The sequence below is a fragment of the Pyxicephalus adspersus genome, chromosome 2 (assembly GCF_032062135.1).
Source record: "Pyxicephalus adspersus chromosome 2, UCB_Pads_2.0, whole genome shotgun sequence".
Lineage (NCBI taxonomy): Eukaryota > Metazoa > Chordata > Amphibia > Anura > Pyxicephalidae > Pyxicephalus > Pyxicephalus adspersus.
Window position 1 is genome coordinate 24,118,448 of NC_092859.1, and position 19,991 is coordinate 24,138,438.

General features: G+C 40.7%; 2 protein-coding genes across 3 annotated transcripts; one reads left to right on the forward strand and one right to left on the reverse strand.

Annotated features, from left to right (window-relative positions):
- Window positions 1-312: 312 nt before the first annotated feature.
- On the forward strand, window positions 313-5,933 carry TMEM121B (transmembrane protein 121B). Its single transcript, XM_072400020.1, has one exon. It carries the CDS (start codon window positions 2,139-2,141, stop codon window positions 3,135-3,137), a length of 999 nt encoding a protein of 332 aa, XP_072256121.1. The 5' UTR covers window positions 313-2,138; the 3' UTR covers window positions 3,138-5,933.
- Window positions 5,934-5,969: 36 nt separating this feature from the next.
- On the reverse strand, window positions 5,970-19,632 carry IL17RA (interleukin 17 receptor A). Of its 2 annotated transcripts, XM_072400018.1 has the most exons (12): window positions 19,406-19,631; window positions 17,286-17,310; window positions 16,199-16,345; window positions 15,612-15,736; window positions 14,856-14,973; window positions 14,725-14,772; window positions 14,049-14,197; window positions 12,782-12,862; window positions 12,098-12,185; window positions 11,255-11,344; window positions 10,750-10,767; window positions 5,970-9,583 (listed from the first exon to the last, which is right to left on the reverse strand). In XM_072400018.1, exons 1-12 carry the CDS (start codon window positions 19,511-19,513, stop codon window positions 8,187-8,189), a joined length of 2,394 nt encoding a protein of 797 aa, XP_072256119.1. In that variant the 5' UTR covers window positions 19,514-19,631; the 3' UTR covers window positions 5,970-8,186. The 2 variants fall into 2 exon arrangements, with proteins under 2 accessions (XP_072256119.1, XP_072256120.1); XM_072400019.1 differs by lacking the exon at window positions 10,750-10,767 and having other exon boundaries at window positions 19,406-19,632.
- Window positions 19,633-19,991: the final 359 nt, after the last annotated feature.

Below are 19,991 nucleotides of genomic sequence, written 5' to 3' on the forward strand. Positions count from 1 at the left end.
AACTATATATACAGCCCTCCCTGGTATGATGTATAGTGTGATGATACATATATACTGTATATATATATATAATATGTGACAGTATGCACCTCCCATGTGCAATAAATGTATGATATATTATGTTGATACATATAGCAGTCCCTGCTCCAGTAGTATGTAATATAGAACACATTTATAGGTTTATCTTACACAGTATCATGTATAGGATGATAGCTCATATATAGCACTCTGTGTCCCTCCACCCCCCTGGCTAGGCTGAGCTCCTCCTTTGCAGTTCCTCTTTCTTCCAGCAGGGGTCGCCGCGCCCTGTGTCTCTCTCCTGCAGAGGATCGGTGGTCCTCATCATTATCATCTTCTGATCGCTGGGAGATTTGGAGCCCCTGACATTTCCCGGAGCCCCACTCACCTGCATCTGCCGCCAGCTGGAAGCCTTCCAGACCGGGATGTCACAACTGCCTCCCCGCACAGCAGCCAGTAGTCTCCCCGGGTGTCACCCCCTCCTCCAATACTGCCCTCCAGGTCAGTGCAGCCCCCTGTCCACCCCAATCCAGGATCCCCAGCCGGGGGAGGGGTGCTGGGTCTATTACCCCCTAGTGCTGCCCTGCTGGTGGGCTCACTGATATACCTCCTATAGATTGTATACCCCCTACAAATGACACCCTGATTACAACAACCCCTAAAAATCCCAGGGCCAGGCACACCCCCTAGAGATTGTATTGCCCCTCTCTACCCACTGTCACACATCCTATAGACCCTATATCCCCTGTGCCAGTGTAACCAGTCATTCCTCCTATAGATCCCATACCCCCTGTCCATATTATCCTACTATCACACCCCCTGTACTCCTGCACATATAATACCCATAAAGATCTCATACCCTCTGGGGTTGCATATCCTTTGGATCATATATAGCACATATATAATACACTGTGCTCTTACACATCCCATAGAGCCTTTACCCCCTCTGGCAGTGTATCCAGTCACTCCTCCTCCTATAGATCCTATAACCCCTGCACCTATCACATCCCCTATAGATCCTATAACCCCTGCACCTATCACACCCCCTATAGATCCTATACCCCGAACACCTATCACACCCCCTATAGATCCTATAACCCCTGCACCTATCACACCCCCTATAGATCCTATACCCCGAACACCTATCACACCCCCTATAGATCCCATAACCCCTGCACCTATCACACCCCCTATAGATCCTATAACCCCTGCACCTATCACACCCCCTATAGATCCTATAACCCCTGCACCTATCACACCCCCTATAGATCCTATACCTCGAACACCTATCACACCTCCTACAGATCTTATATCCTCACACCTATCACCCCACCCATAGATCCTATACACCTTGCACCTACCACTTTAGAGTTGAATATCCTTTGGATCATATAGAGCACACCTCCTATAGGTTTTATAACTCTTCCAATAACCCAATCACTCTACTAATCACCCAACCTACAACATCTCTTACAGAGCTAATATCCCCTCATATCATCACATCACTTTGGTGTCTCACCCCTATCAGTAATATACGCCTCTTGCCTCTACACCTCTACCTGCCCTAGATTCTTTACCCCTTGCATCTCATTGTCCTGTGCCTGACTGTCACAATACATGGGCACATAGACTTTCTATAACCTGTCCTGACCATCACCAAACCCTGCACCTTCCATTGCCTGTTTCTTTATTGTCACTATACACAATGTTCCTTTAAGAATATATATATATATATACCCCTGTGCCTTGCTCTTGGTGCCCTGTTGAGTTTAATCCATGTAGCTGCATACATTATGTCATTTGTGGTAAATACCCCTTCCCACAAGCCTTAGATTATTTATAGCCTCTGCCCAAGTTGTGTTACGCCTTCCTGTTTTGTTTCTCTACCCCTATTACTGCCATCTAAATTAGGTTATTGCCATCATGCCTAATCCTTGAGTGCAAAAAACAAATTTAAAAGGACTCCCCCAAAGTTTTGCTGGCACTCCATTGTAGTGTCTCTATTTCCCTCTGATTTAGCCCTATCCTCCGGCAACCTGCCCCCACCACTTTCTCCCCTCCCCGTGGCACCCTCGTGCCCCCCCTCCTTGGACTCATCCTCCACCTCTTCCACTCTGGGGATGACGGCCGGGGAGTTTGCACATGGGGGCCCAGGGAGGTTGCCTCAAGGGGCCCCTGGCTGTGCTGTCCGTGGCTGCTACAAGATGCTATCTGTTCTGCTACTGCTGGCACAGGGCGCCTTGTTGGACCTCTACCTTATCGCTGGCACGGACTTGTACTGGTGCTCCTGGATTGCCACTGACCTGGTGGTGGTAGCTGGATGGGGAATATTCTACTCCAAAAACAGCAGAGGCCAAAGGGCATTCCAGGGCTCGCTTAGCTCCTCTGGCTATGGTCAAGTCCAAAGGCCGAAGAAAGGCCAATTCGCCTATAGCCATCTGGCCTGGCTCATCTATGCCATCGCCTTCACGCCTAAAGTGGTCTTGATACTCTGCACCCCAATAGTGGATCAAATCGAAACTGGGGTACCCCTGGGAAGCACTGGGTTTCGGCTTACAGTCTCGCTCTCGGTCCCTCTGCTTTGGGTCTTAGTTCGCTCATTGAGTGTTTATCCACGGGGATGGCAGCACCAGAGAGCTACTGGATACTTCATGGCCTCCTGTTTGGACCTATTGGACAGCTATTCCCTCTTGGAACCAATGCTGGAAGGCAAGCTACCTCTCATGCCTTTCATCCGTTACCCTTTATTGGCTGTATACTTTGTGGCTTTGGCTTCACCAGTCCTTTGGTTGTCCGAGCTGGACTCAGGAGCCCCTGCTGGATGCTGTCGCCTATTCCTTCGCCTCCTTTGTGGCACACTGGTGGATGGCCCTCTCCTAGCTGTCAGATGTTTCTTGATGCTAAGCTCAACCAGCCGACCCTTCTCCGTCTTTATGTTGAAGAATGTCTTTTTCTTGATCTGCCGTTGGCTGGAGGTCCTGGAGCTCTGCTGCCTCCTCAAGACCCCAGAGCCCGACCTTGCAGACCGACCACCAGGACAGTTCAGCCAGTGCGTCTCTGAAAACGATATGGGGCCTCATGCTTATGTCAACACATTGGCCGTGACATCACAGAACTGAACAGAACACAAACAACCCAACAATAAACTATTCTGTTTTTTCTACAACTGCCAACACTGCCAAGAAAACATCAACGAGTCAGGTGTCAAAAGTCATTTTTTTAACTTAATGTTGGTAAACTTATAAATCCAACCCTAAAGAAAAAAAAAGGTTGTTCTATAGGTGGTGCATTTATCTCAAGGTTTCCTCTACTTAAAAATACACATAAAGGATTAAAGAGTATCAGAATTAGGTATTCATGTACATGATTGAAGTTTACACTGCAGTGTAAAAAAACAGAAACAATTTTCACTGCCAAATCAAAATGAATTTTTGGGTTTGCACAATTTGGGAAGGATAAGAGAAAACTTTGATGGTCTTCACCAGTTGGGGAATCTATTTCGGGGTCTTTGCGAAGGTTCTTATTAATGCTGCTAGAGGAATTTGGTCACATTTGATCAGATGGACTTGTCCAAGTCTGGAGAAGCTTCTTAGATTATTATTATTATTATTATTAATAAACAGGATTTATATAGCGCCAACATATTACGCAGCGCTGTACAATAAATAGGGATTGCAAATGACAGACTAATACAGACAGTGATACAGGAGGAGAGGACCCTGCCCCGAAGAGCTTACAATCTAGTAGGTGAGGGAATTTCACACACAATAGGATGGGTTCTTAGATGAGTAAATGAATGTCTTTACAGCATGGAACAAGTTCAGTTAAATGTGACCAACTGCTACTAGTTTCACCGTGTTGTATTCATTTTTGGGTAACTGATAACCTGCTAAAAAGATGAATACATCTAATTTGTATATAATGATTAAAATGTATATCAAGCCAGAAGCCTGGGTAAGAATTAAAACTTCTGTTGGACTTATACTGCTATCCAAAAGTTCTGCAAGGGTTCTGGCCTTTCCATATAAAGTCTGGCCCTATCAACTGAACATCTTATAAAAGAACATTTAATGCAAAAGTATATTTCTTTCTGAAATATATTTTACTATATAACTAGCAATTCTGCTGATTGCACATACCAGCTAAGATGCTGCTTTGTCTAATCAGCATATCCAGGGTTTAGGGAGGGAAGCAGAAGTTTATGTGTATTTGTGTATTTATACCTGGAGCTCAGCTTGCCTTACCAAAGTCAGTTATTAGTTATTTCCAACACCTCGTCGCTGAGATTTAGTGTTTTCTATATATATACAGAAGGGAGATATTCACATTTACATTTCAGTTCTGGGCTGAACTTCAGGACAGTGGATTCCAAACTAAACTAAATAAAGTTTTCCCTCAATTGCTGAAGACCCGAACAAAATTTAAAAATCAAACTGGGTCATTTTTCAAAAGGTTACTTTTTGTTATTGCTAAATATTGCAAATTTCTATATTTGTTGTATTATATGATATAGAAGTACACAAATTTTATTTAAAAAATGATTCTATATGGGTGGTAAAATCCCTGATAGCTTTATTTCAGAAGTAATATAAGTGGGTTTAGTCAGTGTTAAAGTAAAACATATAAATTAAGCTTGGGTTAATATTCTTGTATGCAGATTTATTTCTTTAAATCAGAAGACTTTCCTTCATAGGGGAAAAAGAAGCGAGTTTGTTGTATTATTTTTTAAACCTTTTCTATTGCTTGACAGGTCCAAATGACATAGCAGTGCATTGGGTGCAGCTGTGGCCCCGCACTCAAGGTCATTATACTGAAAATGCATGCTGATATAGGTGTGAACCTTCAGAAGATGTTGTATTGTAGTATTATGATATCTTCCATTCTCCATTTTTCAATGGAGAAATAACCTGTACTTCGAAGCCTTTTGGTGTCAGGCTAGTTTTGTTAAGCCCTTGGTTTTGGATCCGTTTAGTTTTCTGTACCAAGCAAAAACAAAAAAGGAGGATGACACTTAAAGATGCTCAGATTTCCAAACTAGCTGCCTTGTTCTTCAATGATGCCACACCGGACTCTCGACATTTCCTCGTTACCTCATATTCTAACTTCAAGGTTAACACGTGACATCATGTATTCTGCAAAAACATCGCCTTCAAGGGCGACCCCACGTCAAGGGCTGTTCTTATGAACTGTCTTTTTGATTGTCAATGCAACAAGGCACTCAGGAGTCCCACGTTATATTCTCCTCCCACCCTCCAAGGGCTGTTCTTCAGGATTCTCCTGCTCAGCACTGCACAACATGAACCGCCGGTGAAGAAAAATGGCAGCCTGGAAAAATCTTTAGTGTTTTTGGGGCTGTTGTTACAGACTCTGTACAATGCATGCAATGGGTTCTAAAAAAAATTGTATTTTTGAAGAATTTATTAGTGGTTATTATATGAGAGTGGAAACCTTTATTTTTGTGCTCAAAGATGATGTTGGTTTGATTCGGTCACAGGTGAAATTATATTAACTGGAAAGAGCGGACAAGAAATACAGCAACTGACAAATCAGTACAGGTACAATCTTGGTACGGCAGACTTTTTGGTTTATGTTATATCGGGCCTTGTTAATGGGGTATCTGAGAACTATCTCAGGTAGATTCTATTGCCTGTAGCAAATTCCCCCAATAACAGGACATAGCGGGTTGCTGGTTATCAGCAAAGTGGGCTACTCAAGATAGTCCTGCAGGCCCTAAATAAGAATCTATAAAGAGGTTTAGCGACATAAAACTTATTAAAATATTTAGGGGGACACCATGTGAACAGAATCAAACCGAAAATCTTTTACCAATGCAACTGTTACCTCACATGTGTGTGACCAGTGCCTGTATCTTGTGAACGGTGATTAAATCGTGTCAAGCTCGCAGACTGCATTATGTGTGATGATTAGGGATCGGAACATTCACATTGGTGTAAAAACTGAAATAGGTTGTTTAATGATCAGTATTCCGGCTGGAACTTTCAGCTTGGTATACATGGCGCTCATTCTGTTACGGTAGCCTAGACTAATAATCCTACAATTTGTTTTCTAATTATCTGACTTTCTGGCACAAAAATTTGTTTAATCGAAAAAAGATTTTGTAGGTTCTGATTGCAGTAACCCAAGACCAAGATACAATGCAACTGACTGATGTTCTGACCATGTTCACACCAAAAGCAGGTGGATGCAGTTTAGATGAATCAACCGCATACCAAGTGCACATATCCTAAAGCAAAATCGATTGCCAAAATAGAAAATGCTAAATGAATGAATTAAAAAAACAAATAATAGAAGTATAAAACATTCTTCTTACAGAAGCTTCTGGAAATACCAGCAATGTTATTTAGTCTTAACAGGAGGTCCTAGGAAGGCTTAGAATTCTATATCTCAGATTTCTAAAGATCCTGCAGAGGACCAGTGATCCCTTTTACCTTGGCACATTTACCAGTAGCCAGGGTATAAAGTGTTTTTGTTTTTATTCTGATGTTTTGTGCTTTTTACAACCATTTTTATTGTGATGAGTGTGTTGTGTGATGAGTGGGGGGCTGCAGGTATAAGTTTTGACTTGGTAGCAGCCCTATGTCAAGGCAGAGTTTAGACTGGGAGAGGGAAAGACAGTATGAGGAGCCAAGCTGGTGTCCTGGAGGGCAAGGATTGTGCTCATAGGAGACAAATAGCTACAGGTTTGCTGGATCACCCAGTTTCACTGATGAAAGTGTATCCTCTCCAGCCTTGGAGAGCTTGAATAAATCAGGCCCATTAAGTGAAAGAGAAACTACAGCAGAGAAATATTAGGTCCCCTCACCTATCTAATGGACTTGTGCTATGTGGGAGATAACTTCTGGGTGCATTATTTGTGTATTTAGTGGTTTTCCTGCAATAAGACTTTAATTATAACAAGGAAGAAAGCCCTGGCTACCGGTAGACCTGTACATGGCTATATGTTAGGCAGAGTGATGCAAAAGAAACAGAACAGCATTTGTTCCCTTAATAATACATAATAAACCTTCTACATCACTGTCATAAGTCATATATAACATCATATTTTACATCAATTTTATAAAATAATACAGATAAAATGACACTAAAAAAATACATTTTGCTTTGTAGACAAACATTTTCTAAAGCTAAAGTGACAAGTGGGTGAAAAGATTATTCAATTTGAAGCTGATATCATTGATTGCGTTTTACCATTCACAAGAAAGAGAAAGCCAGATGAGTTATAATATGGTAATCAAATCTGAGAGGTGCTACTTTAAGCAGATCATATTCATTACAATGTGATTGTTTAATATTGTTATGATCGGGACATGAAGAGTACATTCAGTCTAAAGTCTATCCAATCAGGATCTGAGCTCTACATTGGTGCTAGCACATCTAAATCTAAAGAATATCGTACAAATGGAATAGATCATGTATTGAAAGGTGAATTAATATATTTCGCCCCCGTTACTAAGACAGACCTTAGACTCAGACATTCCCCTATTTTTACTGCAAGGGCTGGTCAGTGCTTACATGACATCTTGTACAAGTGCTAGCTCTTGACAATAGGCTCAGACTGGGGTTAGACAAGAAAAAGCAGGGTTGCAAAACTGCACCCAACCTAAAAAGCTTTTCTCCACCATGGGCATTGGACTGTAATAAGGACATATGACATAGAGATGTTTAAAAGTGACTGTGTCTAGTGGAAAGTTAGCTTTTCTACTTCTTAGAGTTACTTTGTTTGGAAACTCTCTACAACCAAAGTGCATGGGGGCAACCGTATCCTCCTTCTCTGCCTGTAGTTCTAGCTGCAATTTTGGAAACTGTTTTTTTTTTTTTTTTTTAAGAGAAGAAGCTATCATTCTTGTATGCTTAAGGAAGTGTGTTGTGTATGTTATGTCCTGTCCTTGAGGTTAGTAAAGAAATGTCCCAGACATTACATAAAGAACAAACTTGTTTTCCCCTGACTCTGAGCCCTTTCTGTGGGCTTGCACAGCTGCCAATATGGTCTCAAATGGTAATTAAGGCACTTGTATAAAGTTTAAAAAAAACAAAAGTTCCCTTTCAAAGTGAGGTGCATACATTCTTTTAGATCAGGTGAATTTCGATCAGCTGGCCAAATTGGTTTCTAGGAAACTCTCAGGCTGAGTATTAGTCCTAAAACATGATCATACTTGTTCAAAGTTCGGTAAACCTGCATTTTGCAGAAAAAGTTTTAGTGACTCCAACTCTATTGTCTTTAAGTCCATCTCATGTGAGTCCCACGTGCTGTATCCCTGATCTACATGTTGTACGGAACGCCTGTCAGGCAAACCTGTACTAGGATCAACTTGAGGGGTCATTAAATGTTCATTAAGTAAGATCTCATGATACTGCTCACCATCGATAATTGGATGTCTTTCATTTAAGATGGGGACCACCAAACCTGAACGTGGGATATTTATAATTTCCATTTCAGGGGACAAATATGAACTTTCAATGGCGTTTTGGAAAAATCTTGCCTGGGCTTCCCCGAGCTGCTCCACAGACAGGACAACCTCGTCAGAATGTATGGAAACATCTTGTCGCAGTAGACCTGTATTGAGGTCACCTACCAGCTGTGGTTCTTGTATGCAAGCCGCTGTTGATGTTCCTTCTTGAAGTAATGGTTGTAAAACTGACACTGAAGGATCTATATCAGACAATAAAGGTTCCACTTGGGTGCTTTGAGTTTCCATTACAATTGTGGGATCTAAAACCCTAACAGGATTTGGCTCCAGGATACACGGTTCCACCTTACAGACTGAAGTTTTCGGATAACTAATCAGAGGGTAGACTTTACAGGTTGCTTTATCATCCACATCCTCCTCTTCTTCTTCTGAGTCTTCAGGGTCCTCAGCTGGTATTAAAGAACACTCTTTCTCAAACCAACCCAAGTTACATTCCTGCCATTCTCTACACTTCTCTATTGCCTTTACTAAACGCTTGTAATTTACATGTGTCTCATAGCTAACAGTTAGCTCTATGTGTGGTTGGTGCTGCTCTTGTCTCTGGATCCGGAAGTAAAGTTCTTGCAGGTTTTCAGTCAAAGAATATATTGGGCAGATTTTTAGAGGTGAAGGTATGTCTGCAGGAGAGGAGATGCTGCCAAAATATGCTACAAAGAAGCAATCCTTTGCCATTGCCGTCTGGAAGTCTGGGAGAATAAGTGATAAGGCAGCGGTAAGGAGATCCCCTATTGGGTGTTCCCGGTCCTCCCTCAAAGTAATCTGCTGCTCCTGAACGTCCTGCATTGCTTTCCACTTCTTTTGTACTCCTCTGGAACAAAGGATCAGAATTGTCCCGTTTGTTCTCTCGATTTCATCTTTTTGACGGCCCAGCCAAGCCACGGGACCGATTATGCCTATTTCTTGAACATGAAGCCGGTCCAGCACCACATCCAAGCCCCAAACTGACCGCATAAAATCAGACAATCTGATCACAGCTTTAGTGTAGTATCTGTGATCTGCCGAGTACACCAACCACACCTTCTTTCTGGCTGGAGGAGGAATAGGAGGTCCAGGTGCTGAAGGTAAAGGGGGTTTCACTGTGGAAGAGAAAAAGAACTATAAGAAGGATGATAGAACAGAAGATTAACCTACAACTATAAAAGCTTCCACTGTTCCTAGACGCCTCCACAAGTTTTTGGAAAGTGTCCATGAAATGTGTGCCTATTTAGTCTTAAAAAAACATTTGTAAACTCTGGAGGTGTTGCTAGGATTGTGAGAGATCTGGGGTACCAGTGGAAACCCGGAAAAGAAAACAAATGAGGTAGACATGCCAGTTAACATGTGGTACAATTGGGAGAGGCTTAAAGGGCCAACGTTAATTAAAACCGGAGCCTAATAATTGTATACATTGTCCACAGCCCACCTCATAATAGAGACAGCCAGTACAGAACTTTGTATTTAAAAGATGGCAATGGTTAGAATTGTGTCCTTAATGGTATAATTCCCAACACTCTGTGTGGACACAGAGAATGGGGGAAACAAAAAGAAATCTAGCCAATGAGGAAAAAGATAGAAAGTATTAACTCATTCTTCTTCTGTCCAAAGCCACAGATAAACCAAATTTCAGCTGACTTTCACTTTTAGTTTGGGGACTTCTACAGCTTACAGTAGAATTAAAAACACACCAATAAACCCCCACAAATACGTTATCTATGTAAGCTCATTAGTGACGCTATTCTGGAGGGTTTTCTTTTTTTAAAACCCAAATATTATTAACTTTTATATTGTGTAGAGGGGTTATTTATCTTGGGCTTCTGTGTCCCAATGGGTCAGGACAGAGTCAGAGTTAAAAACCCAATAGAGGATCTAACCACGTCAACACTTAAAGGGGACCTGCTGCATACAAAGCTAGCTTCCAGGGATGGTGTTACATCATAAATGGCCTTCCAGTGGCTAAAGAGGATCACCACTGACCCAGCAACAAACATAGTGGATCTCTAGGACACAGCAGTGACAGGTTTTTGGACCTCCCATCACTGCAGGCTTCCTAAAACAGTGAAGTCTGTGCCATAATCAGCAAGTATGCTGTGCACAGTTGTGGATATTAGCAGAAGCTCACCACCCACCAACAAATTCAAGTCTTCTTTAACCCCTTAACACGTAAAAGAAAAAGATTATTGTGTGTTTTAGATATACTTAAAATGTTACTCAATGTATTTTTGCAATGTCACACTCATTCCAGCCCACGTGCACACGCATTTACCTGTAGAGTGGATGCAATCTGAAAAAGAAAAGAAAAAAAAAAAACACAAGCCTTTATTATTCTCCATCTTTCTGCACTCTGAGTCACACTCAGCCCACAGAGCTGGAATAGGCAATAGGAGCTTTGACAATCAGAAAAGAAGAATGCAACAGATGTGAATACCGCCATCGGCTGACAGCCATCTGCTCTATAGCACAAAATCTATGCATCCTTAAAGGGTAACACCACCAGGAGCACATAGTAGAGCTAAAGAGTGCTGTCTGACTTTTTATAAAGTCAAAATACATTTTCCGGAATCTGCGGTACATTGTGACATAGAAGCTTGCAAATATACTGAAATGTTCACTCCTAAATTGGAACATTTATGTAACAATATTCGTGTACAAACTCTTTTACCAACAGCTCTGTTGTACAAAGACCCAACAGGGGATTGTACTGACATTGCACAGATTGTAAGTTGTATGTTTTATATCATATATATGACAAGAATGAATTCTGAATTTACCTTTAAGGCGTAACCCTAACATAATACTCCCACACAACATGAGGGTCAGAAGGACGGCCAAAGGCCATAAGTACCAACGTTCAACTGGTTCTGTAGATAAAATCAGAAAAAATATCAATTACCTGGAGCATTAAAACAGATTCTAGAATTTATGTATGGTAATTAGGTAAGGAAAGTGGTTAAAGAAAAGGAGGAGAGCGTCACCCAGATGAAGGAACGCCAGTCTGAAGGAACGATCTTTTTATAGTCAGCAGATATCAAACATAACAGTGCAAGACAGATTTGCTGATGTTATTAAAAATGATCTAATGGGTGCTTTTGGACTGTGTTCAGGGGAGCAGCAAATAACACTAGGTTGTTGTCAGACAGAAATAGCATTGGTCAGCAGACGGAACCTGAAAAGTAACACTGCAACTGACAAACAGCGTGCACCCCAGTGCCAGGGTCCATTTCCTGGAAAGGAGACTAACAATGTGCATATACATTTTACTTCTTTGCTTACAGTAATTAAAAAACCCTGGGGGATAATTTTTGGTAATACAGGAAAAAAATATTCAGAAATGATGAAGTGAAAACATTTTACATGTAAATGGGCAGCACGGTGGCTCAAAGGTTAGCACTCTGGCCTTTGCAGAGCTAGGTTCCAGGTTTGAATCTCAGCCAAGACACAGAAATTGACAATATGGCTATGGCAGGGACATTAGATTGTGCCCTATGAGGGACAGTTAGTGACATGACTATGGACTTTGTACAGTGCTGCGTAATATGTCAGCACTGTATAAATACTGTGTAATATTAATAATGTTTTTTTTCCCTTGAAACAGAAATTAAAATACAACTCACCTGGAGGGGGTGGTGTTTCTGTGGGACATGAAGGAACGTAGTACTGTCGCATGCAGTCATTATTACAGGGCGACATGTATGGCCACACCTATAACCAGACAAATATTGGAATTAGAGCTGTGTGATAGAGGAACGGTCATTTCAGAAACAATATACATTTTTTATGCATTTTCTGAATGGTCACTTCTCTGAGGCAATACCCTACAAACAATCCTTATAACTCCTCTCCCACCTGGCACTCTCCACTCCGTCAGAGAAAGCTATGTGATCTGGGGTTTGTTTAAAATAAAACCTGGGCTCCAGGCAGAAGAAAAAGCCTGGTATCTGTATGAATAGTTATAATATTTATTAAACCAAAAATTCGGTAGGGGGGTTCTCACTATGCCTGTGCCAAGTTCGCTGCAAACCTTGATGTGTTCATTATAAAGATCTCCCAACATCCCTGCACTGAATTTTCTGGTCTGCGCACTTGCAGAGGCTCTTTTTATCCCTGCTGTATTTATTTATTGCACAGTATAAAGCATTTGACAGGAGAGAGAATGAACAGAAGTCATCAAGAACACCCAAAACTCCCAGGTAAGCAGCAACAGACCTGGTAAGTCTCCCTGGTGCAGCATCACACATAACTTTTTCAATGGGTGCAAACTTGAACATGAAACATGTACACTTATGTAGATACATTACCGAAATGTTAAATATGCATTCTATATCTTTGTACCCCCCAATACCAGGGAAGGTAACTTCTACACGTTGAATCTTTGAGACCTAAAGGAAAAGAAAAAAAATGATGCTATGCATCAGACGCATTTTAAAATACAACTTGATAATAGTGCAAATTAAAGTTTGAAAAAATGTTCTTAGATTTGTATATATTGTTTATAGTTGGTATTATGGTCAGAGTTAGGTGTATAGCTGGTATTATGGTCATAGTTAGGCTATAGTTGGTATTATGGTCAGAGTTAGGGGTATGGTTGGTATTATGGTCAGAGTTAGGGTTATAGCTGGTAATATGGTCAGAGTTAGGGGTATAGTTGGTATCATGGTCATAGTTAGGGTATAGTTGGTATTATAATCCTAGTGAGGATTATAGTTGGTATTATGGTCATAGATGAAATATAGTTGGTATTATGGTCAAAGTTAAGGTTATAATTAGTATTATGGTCACAGTAGGGTTATAGTTGGTATTATGGTCAGAGTTAGGGGTATGGTTGGTATTATGGTCAGAGTTAGGGTTATAGCTGGTAATATGGTCAGAGTTAGGGGTATAGTTGGTATCATGGTCATAGTTAGGGTATAGTTGGTATTATAGTCATAGTTAGAATATAGTTAGTATTATGGTCAGAGTTAAGGTTATAATTAGTATTATGGTCACAGTAGGGTTATAGCTGGTATTATGGTCACAGTAGGTTATAGTTGGTATTATGGTCAGAGTTAGTTTTATAGCTGGTGTTATGGTCAGAGTTATGGTATAGTTGGTATTATGGTCAGAGTAAGGGTTATAATTCATATTATAGTCAGAGTTGGGTTTATAGCTGGTATTATGGTCAGAGTTAGGGTTTAATTGGTATTATGGTCAGAATTAGGATTATAATTGGTATTATGGTCAGAGTTAAAAGTTAGTGGTTAATGAGAATTAAAACCTTGGCACTTAATCCCTTTGGTGACAACAGTTTGGGTTATTGGTTGCACTTAGAGTAAAAGATCATGGTTTATAACAGAAATAAAAGATTTTTGTACTTTTGTTTTATAGATCTATTAATGCTGCAAATGTATGGATATTAACGGCCCTATCAAAAGGCCTAACTAGTATTGAAGGTAAATGCTCCACGTCTTTCTTGTCATCCTTGTTGCATGTCTGAGCTGGCAAAAGGTGAATTGAGAATTGAGGCACCTTTCTGCATACTTCAGTTCAATGGTTTATTACATGGTGACTCTGGTTGGAGTGGAATACCTGAAAAAAGACTCGCTTGAACTCATCAATTAACGCGTCACTTGTTTTCACGCGTACTCCATATTCCTGGGCATCCCATCGTGTGGTGAATTCAACAGTTAAATTGTTCCCTTGGTATTTAGTTCTGATATTCGGAAACCAGCAAAGCCCTAAAAAAATTAGGACAAAAAAGAAAATGGTTAGATAGATGGGTCTTCCTGAAGGCAATGAGCCACCCAAAAAAGAGTTTATTTTTAGTAAATCATGATGGATCTGAATGGACTGATATGCTAGCACTGAAAGTAAAGAAAACAGTAAAATAAAAATAACTGAGCTTTAATAAAAAGGAACCAGAGCCTGCATTTGTATTAAGGAACTCGCCCCCTACTTGCCCCCTACTTGCCCCCTAATACATATCCATAGTAGTAATAGTAATGGCAGGCTACACAGCTAAGTATGTCCCTGAGTCCCCCATAATAAAAGTGACAGTAAAAGATGACTATGTTTTACTGGGGGGTGCATTTAAAAAATTGCTGGGTAAATGCTGCTGATTGCTACCATATATGTAATTTTTATTTTGTTCTAGTGACATGTTTTCTCGGGGATCCTCCATGACAGCCCACAGCAGAAATATTGTACCGTTCTATATCTGTATCTATATGAAGAGATATAAGAGTCTTGTCCACCAGATCCATACCTAGATTACAGCAGGTGTCTGTCAGCATCATGTTAGCTTCATTACACCCTGTAAAGAGAAAAGATTGGGGTCACAGTGGAGGAAGAAACCACGTGGGGATGAAATATATTGTGGCTCATTACAGATCTTACGTGGCACAGTAAACTCCTTCTCCTTGTAATTAATTTTTTCTTGTTTGGGGAGATGTTGCACTGTCACAAAGTACAAATGGCCCGGACTCACTTCAAAGTTGTTGTAGTAAAACTGCCACTGGAATGATGGAGCAAATGACAAATTAATATATAGCAACAATATGAACACAAAGTAAACCTTATATTCAGCTGCTGATCAGCCCCAGTGATTGTCCCATTGCTGCCAGACCTCAGTAAATCTCCTGGACATAAATACTTTTATATCAGAATTTCTGTATGGATATCCTGGCATGCAGGTTCCTTTTTACTAACAAGTTAGGCAGTGAGTCATGCTGCATAATGGACCTGATAGATGTACCAACATGGAAACTGAAGTGAACAAACAAGCACAACGACCCTATTAGGCTCCCCTACAAAAAGCAATTCTTCCAGTCCAACACATTTCAGGCATTAGGAGAATAGTAAGTAGGAAGCAAAATACAGAAGGTACTAGGAGGCCCTCACAGAGCAATGTTTAGTGATAAGATTAATGGAGGGGAGGTTGGCTGAAAAATATGGAACATTAGGTACTTGTCACTGGTGTTACCAATATGATCACAAGAGCTGCAGAACAGAATTACAATTAGACTAATTAGAGTAATTGGGTCGGTACAATTATAACTGGGTAAATGTATTTAGGTGAAATTTTTCTTTCTTTAATTTGCATGGTTTATCCATCATTTCACTTCATCCTCCTACCAACATGTGTTCACTTACCGGCTGCCCGTTTCTGTTGACCTGTCTTGGGAATGTGCCATTAAACTGGAATTGGACGCAGCGATTCATGTTGGTGGAGGGTTCCAGGACTGAGATCTCGACCCCCTGTAACATCTGGATGCTGGCTGTGATAGACAGAGGAGAGGGGAGGTCACACAATGGAGGCGTTCATAGTATAAAAAAACTGCACGCTTACATTAAGGATTACAACGGACATTTTTCACTTTGTCTTTGACCCCACTGGGGAAGCAGAAGACTCAATGGTGATTTTGGAAGATACAGCAATGACGAGATACTAGACCTGTCAATGCTGCAGGGCACATATAAAAAGGTGTGAAAGACTGTCCATACATGCCGAATATTGTAAAAAAGTACCCCCAGCGATGTGAGTTTAGTTCTGTTTTATGGCAGGATACTATAGGGCAACGGAACAAACCTAGTACACCACATAACATGGTAGTGCAGTGAGTTATCATGCTATGCAGTAAAATGCACATACAGTATTTCCCATGCATTACCATAATGCCACAGTACGACTGGACCTTTGTGTGTCAGTACAACAATGTTCATGCTGATATTTCACTTACAGTCAATGCTGATTGTCCAGTTTATGTGAAGAACCGGTACTCTTTGACCCATCTCATTCATCCCAATCCCAGCCGTGACCTCCATACTTGATGGGCCATTTGGAGTCCAACTGAAGGACCTGAGCCAGCTAAAGTCGAAGCAGGAACCTGGTGGAGGAGACAGAAGGGTGAAGCCATGATCCTGAGAATAGCACTGCACTCCCACCATAGCGGGATCTTACGGTGTGGTGACAAAAACAATACATACTTACATACAATCAGAAACCTGAAATCTATTTTCACTCCAGATCCATCCATGGCTTTTCTACCAGCCAGATCCTTAAGGCGACATGCATGATTCACTGATCAATTGGATTGATTCTGTGATGGATTCCTTTTATCCATTGTCTTTTAAATGTTTTAGCTTTTTATGTAACCAGATCTAAAATTATCCAAAGTCAATTTACCCCTTTTTTGATTTAGGAGGAGTTAAAACACTAGTTTTCTTGCTTCCCGCACAACAGGAGGCAACAGGAAACTTCTCCAAATGTCCCCTCTTAGAAAGCTGTTGCCCCAAAAGTTTAAATTTCACCATCACTTCCTAAAAAGAGTCACCAAGGGTGAATTCACCCAATCTATTACTAACAGCAATTGAACCCCTTCATAATTTCAAAATTTAGATATGCATTGTTATTAATACAGGCAACAATCTTTTAAGCACAAAACAACATGTATGATAAATAACTAAATGTTCATAGAAATCCCCATATCATAGACATGATCCCTATCTAATGTAAATCAGATTAGGACTTCTTCCTCCACAATTCACAAATCCTTTATATCAGACTGAAGATTTAATGAAGGTTATTGGGGGTGTCACTAAATTCTCCTGCTCAGGTTATATAGGCTGGATTATAATACAATTACAGGTAGTAAGTGGCGCCATCTAGTGACTAAAATATAAATACACAATAAATTTGATATCAGAGCACACATGAAAAACAATATAATATACATTTGTATTAGAAAAGTTACATGAACATCACAAACTTCAGCCAAAACACATTAATTCACACACACATAGCAACCTGTCATATAGAACACTTACTGCTTCCTATGGTGCATTGAATTTCCTGAAAAGACACAAACAGGCAGAATATTAGACATTGTACAGATATTGGTGCCAAAACAATTCTTTTTGCATATAAACTTGTTCCTAAAATGCACAGCTTGATTCTGGTTGGTTATTAGAGCTCTCATTATGATCATGTGACAATAGCAAATGGTGAGAACTTGCTAGTGATTGGTGTTTCAGTGATCTGATTTATGAAAGCTCTTCATGGCTGGAGTGGATACACTTTCACCAGTGAAGCAGGGTGATCCAGCAAACCTGGAATGGATCTGGGCCGGGATTGAAAACATTTGCTAACAAATAGCAAATGCATTTTAAGCTTCACTGATGAAAGTGTATCCTCTCCAGGATTAGAGAGCTTTCATAAATCAGGCCCATTATGTGAAATCGTGGCAGTATGTGCCAATGCTTTTCAGAGGTCCCTTATTTCCAGCTTGTACTTGGTTAACTCTGGACATTTTTTAAAGAGTCCCCAGCAGGTGTTAAAATAAATAAAAGCTTGGGCTGCATTTTTCACCTTCTCTACAGAGCTGTCTTATTCAGTAACTCTCTCTTGCCACTAGATGTCCTCATTCTTTCAAGTTGAATGGTTTAACTTGCAGGAAGGCCTGCATAGGGAAGCTAGTGATGGGGGGGGGGGGGGGTTATTGGAAATGGGTGGTCCTGGATTTGGGCTTTATTACAACAATAGAAAAGAAAAATGGTGATGTGTAATACACAGCAAATAATTTTATTATCCGGAGAATGAACTTCAATGTCAATGAATGATAGACCGGATGTCTGAAGGATGGTAACCCACTGCATATGGCTGAATGAGTATTAGGTAGACGTGGCAGGGCTTACTTAAAAAAAATGTTATTTCGAGTGCCCGCCATGTTAAAAAGGTCCAGAACAATGCTTTAGATTGTCAGCTCATCTGCCCACACCAACTTTTCATAGTGCCTGATTTATTAAAGCTCTCCAAGGCTGGAGAAAATACTTTCGTCAGTGAAGCTGGGTGATGCAGCAAACCTGGAATGGATCTGGTCCGGGATTCAAAACTGCTAACAAATAGCAAATGACTTCATCCAAAACTAAAAATGTAATAGAAAGATTCTGTGATTTGTTGTGAGAAGTAAAAAGATGAATTAGGAGCAGACACTAAACAATAAAGAAAATAGATTTAAACAAGCTTTATTAGTAAAATCGCAGTAAGACACAGAGACAGGAATTAGAAGAATGAGAATAACCCCAACTCAGACAATGAAAGGCTATAAATATCTGGGAGAAATCAGTGAGAAGGCCAAGTGACCAAGACAAATTGTAAAAGAAATCAGACTGATATGGGAATTGGATTTATAGGCAGATGTGCTTGCATACTGCACTACTGCTCATTTCCTCCCTCCTTCTTTGAATAGGGAGGAAATGAGAGTCAAATAGATTTGGTATGTGGAGTAGAAAGAACATAAGATGTCAGACTACATTTCCCATCATTGTGTACTACAATGGGAACTATAAACAAGTTGAATTTGCAATCACAGGAGGTAGATGGTGAGGAATTGTCTGACCTCAATCTGACATAAGAGGTATCATAAGAGACATAAGAGCTGCATTTTTTTTAGTTCAGTTCCAGAGATAACACTTTTCATTTACACAAATCAACATGACTGCTTTGCTTTATTTTGATTAACTTGGATTTATATCTGAATTGAACACTTGAAGTACTTCTATTCCACCACTAGAGGTCGCCAGTTTACCAGGGTATATGAATGCCAGGGTCAGTGATCCCAGCTTCTTTTGCTTCTTTATCATATTACAGTATCTGTTTTGTATTCTTTGTCATGTGACCTATTTTGTATTTGTGTTTCTCGAAATGTATTTTGTGTTTCCTGCTTTGCTGGTTCTTTCAAGTTAGCAAAATGCAGGAAATACAAATCCCAAACAAGACTCTTGTAATGTCTCGGCCAATAGGAGAAGTTTATCCGTGTGGCCCCGCCCTCTGCGCCCCCAGAATGATACTTTGTGTACTGATTGCTGCATAAAAATATCAGTCTGACAGATATAAAAGTGCCCTCCCTCCCTCTCCTCTTACTCATGGAGAATACCCCTGTACTTACCGGCTGGGAGCAGTCCTCCTCCAGGCTGATCACTCGCAGTCCCCCTACACATATGACCAGCACAGACAGGCCCGTTAGTGCCCTGAAGAAAGTCACAGTGGACCCCATACTGAATTTCTGGTGACACCACCGCTCATCTCTAAACACCCGGCGCACTTCCTCCTTCACGCACACAGCCCTTATGCAAAGTAGCAGGGACGGGCCAGCCAATCAGAGACCACCGCAGGCCAGGTGAGGGAAGACAGTTCCGGTAACTTAGGGCAGGGGAAAAAATGAGTATGCAAATGAAGGGCGTGACAAAGGCGGAGCCTGAACCGCTCAGTGAGCGCAGGATCCCTTATGGGTCACTGGAGGAGAAGGATGGGGACTGCAAGTCCCAGGAGACAGTAACAAAATATAGAAATGCTGATACAAATAGATATACATATACATATAGATATACATATACATATATTGTGATGTCATGCCTTGAAAGTAGTAATGCTTGGTGTTATATTACTTTTTTTTTTTATGCTCCCTATTATAAACTGCCATGAATTATTCTAACTAGAGCTGGGAGATAGTATGCCTGCAGTTCCTACAAACT

Coding starts and splice junctions, on each gene's coding strand:
- TMEM121B (XM_072400020.1), top strand. CDS start 2,139: ATGACGGCCGGGGAGTTTGCACATGGGGGCCCAGGGAGGTTGCCTCAA.
- IL17RA (XM_072400018.1), bottom strand. CDS start 19,513: ATGGGGTCCACTGTGACTTTCTTCAGGGCACTAACGGGCCTGTCTGTG. Junction 17,311..19,405: donor AGGAGGACTGCTCCCAGCCG/GTAAGTACAGGG, acceptor GTGTCTTTTCAG/GAAATTCAATGCACCATAGG. Junction 14,198..14,724: donor AGACACCTGCTGTAATCTAG/GTATGGATCTGG, acceptor TAATTTTTTTAG/GGCTTTGCTGGTTTCCGAAT.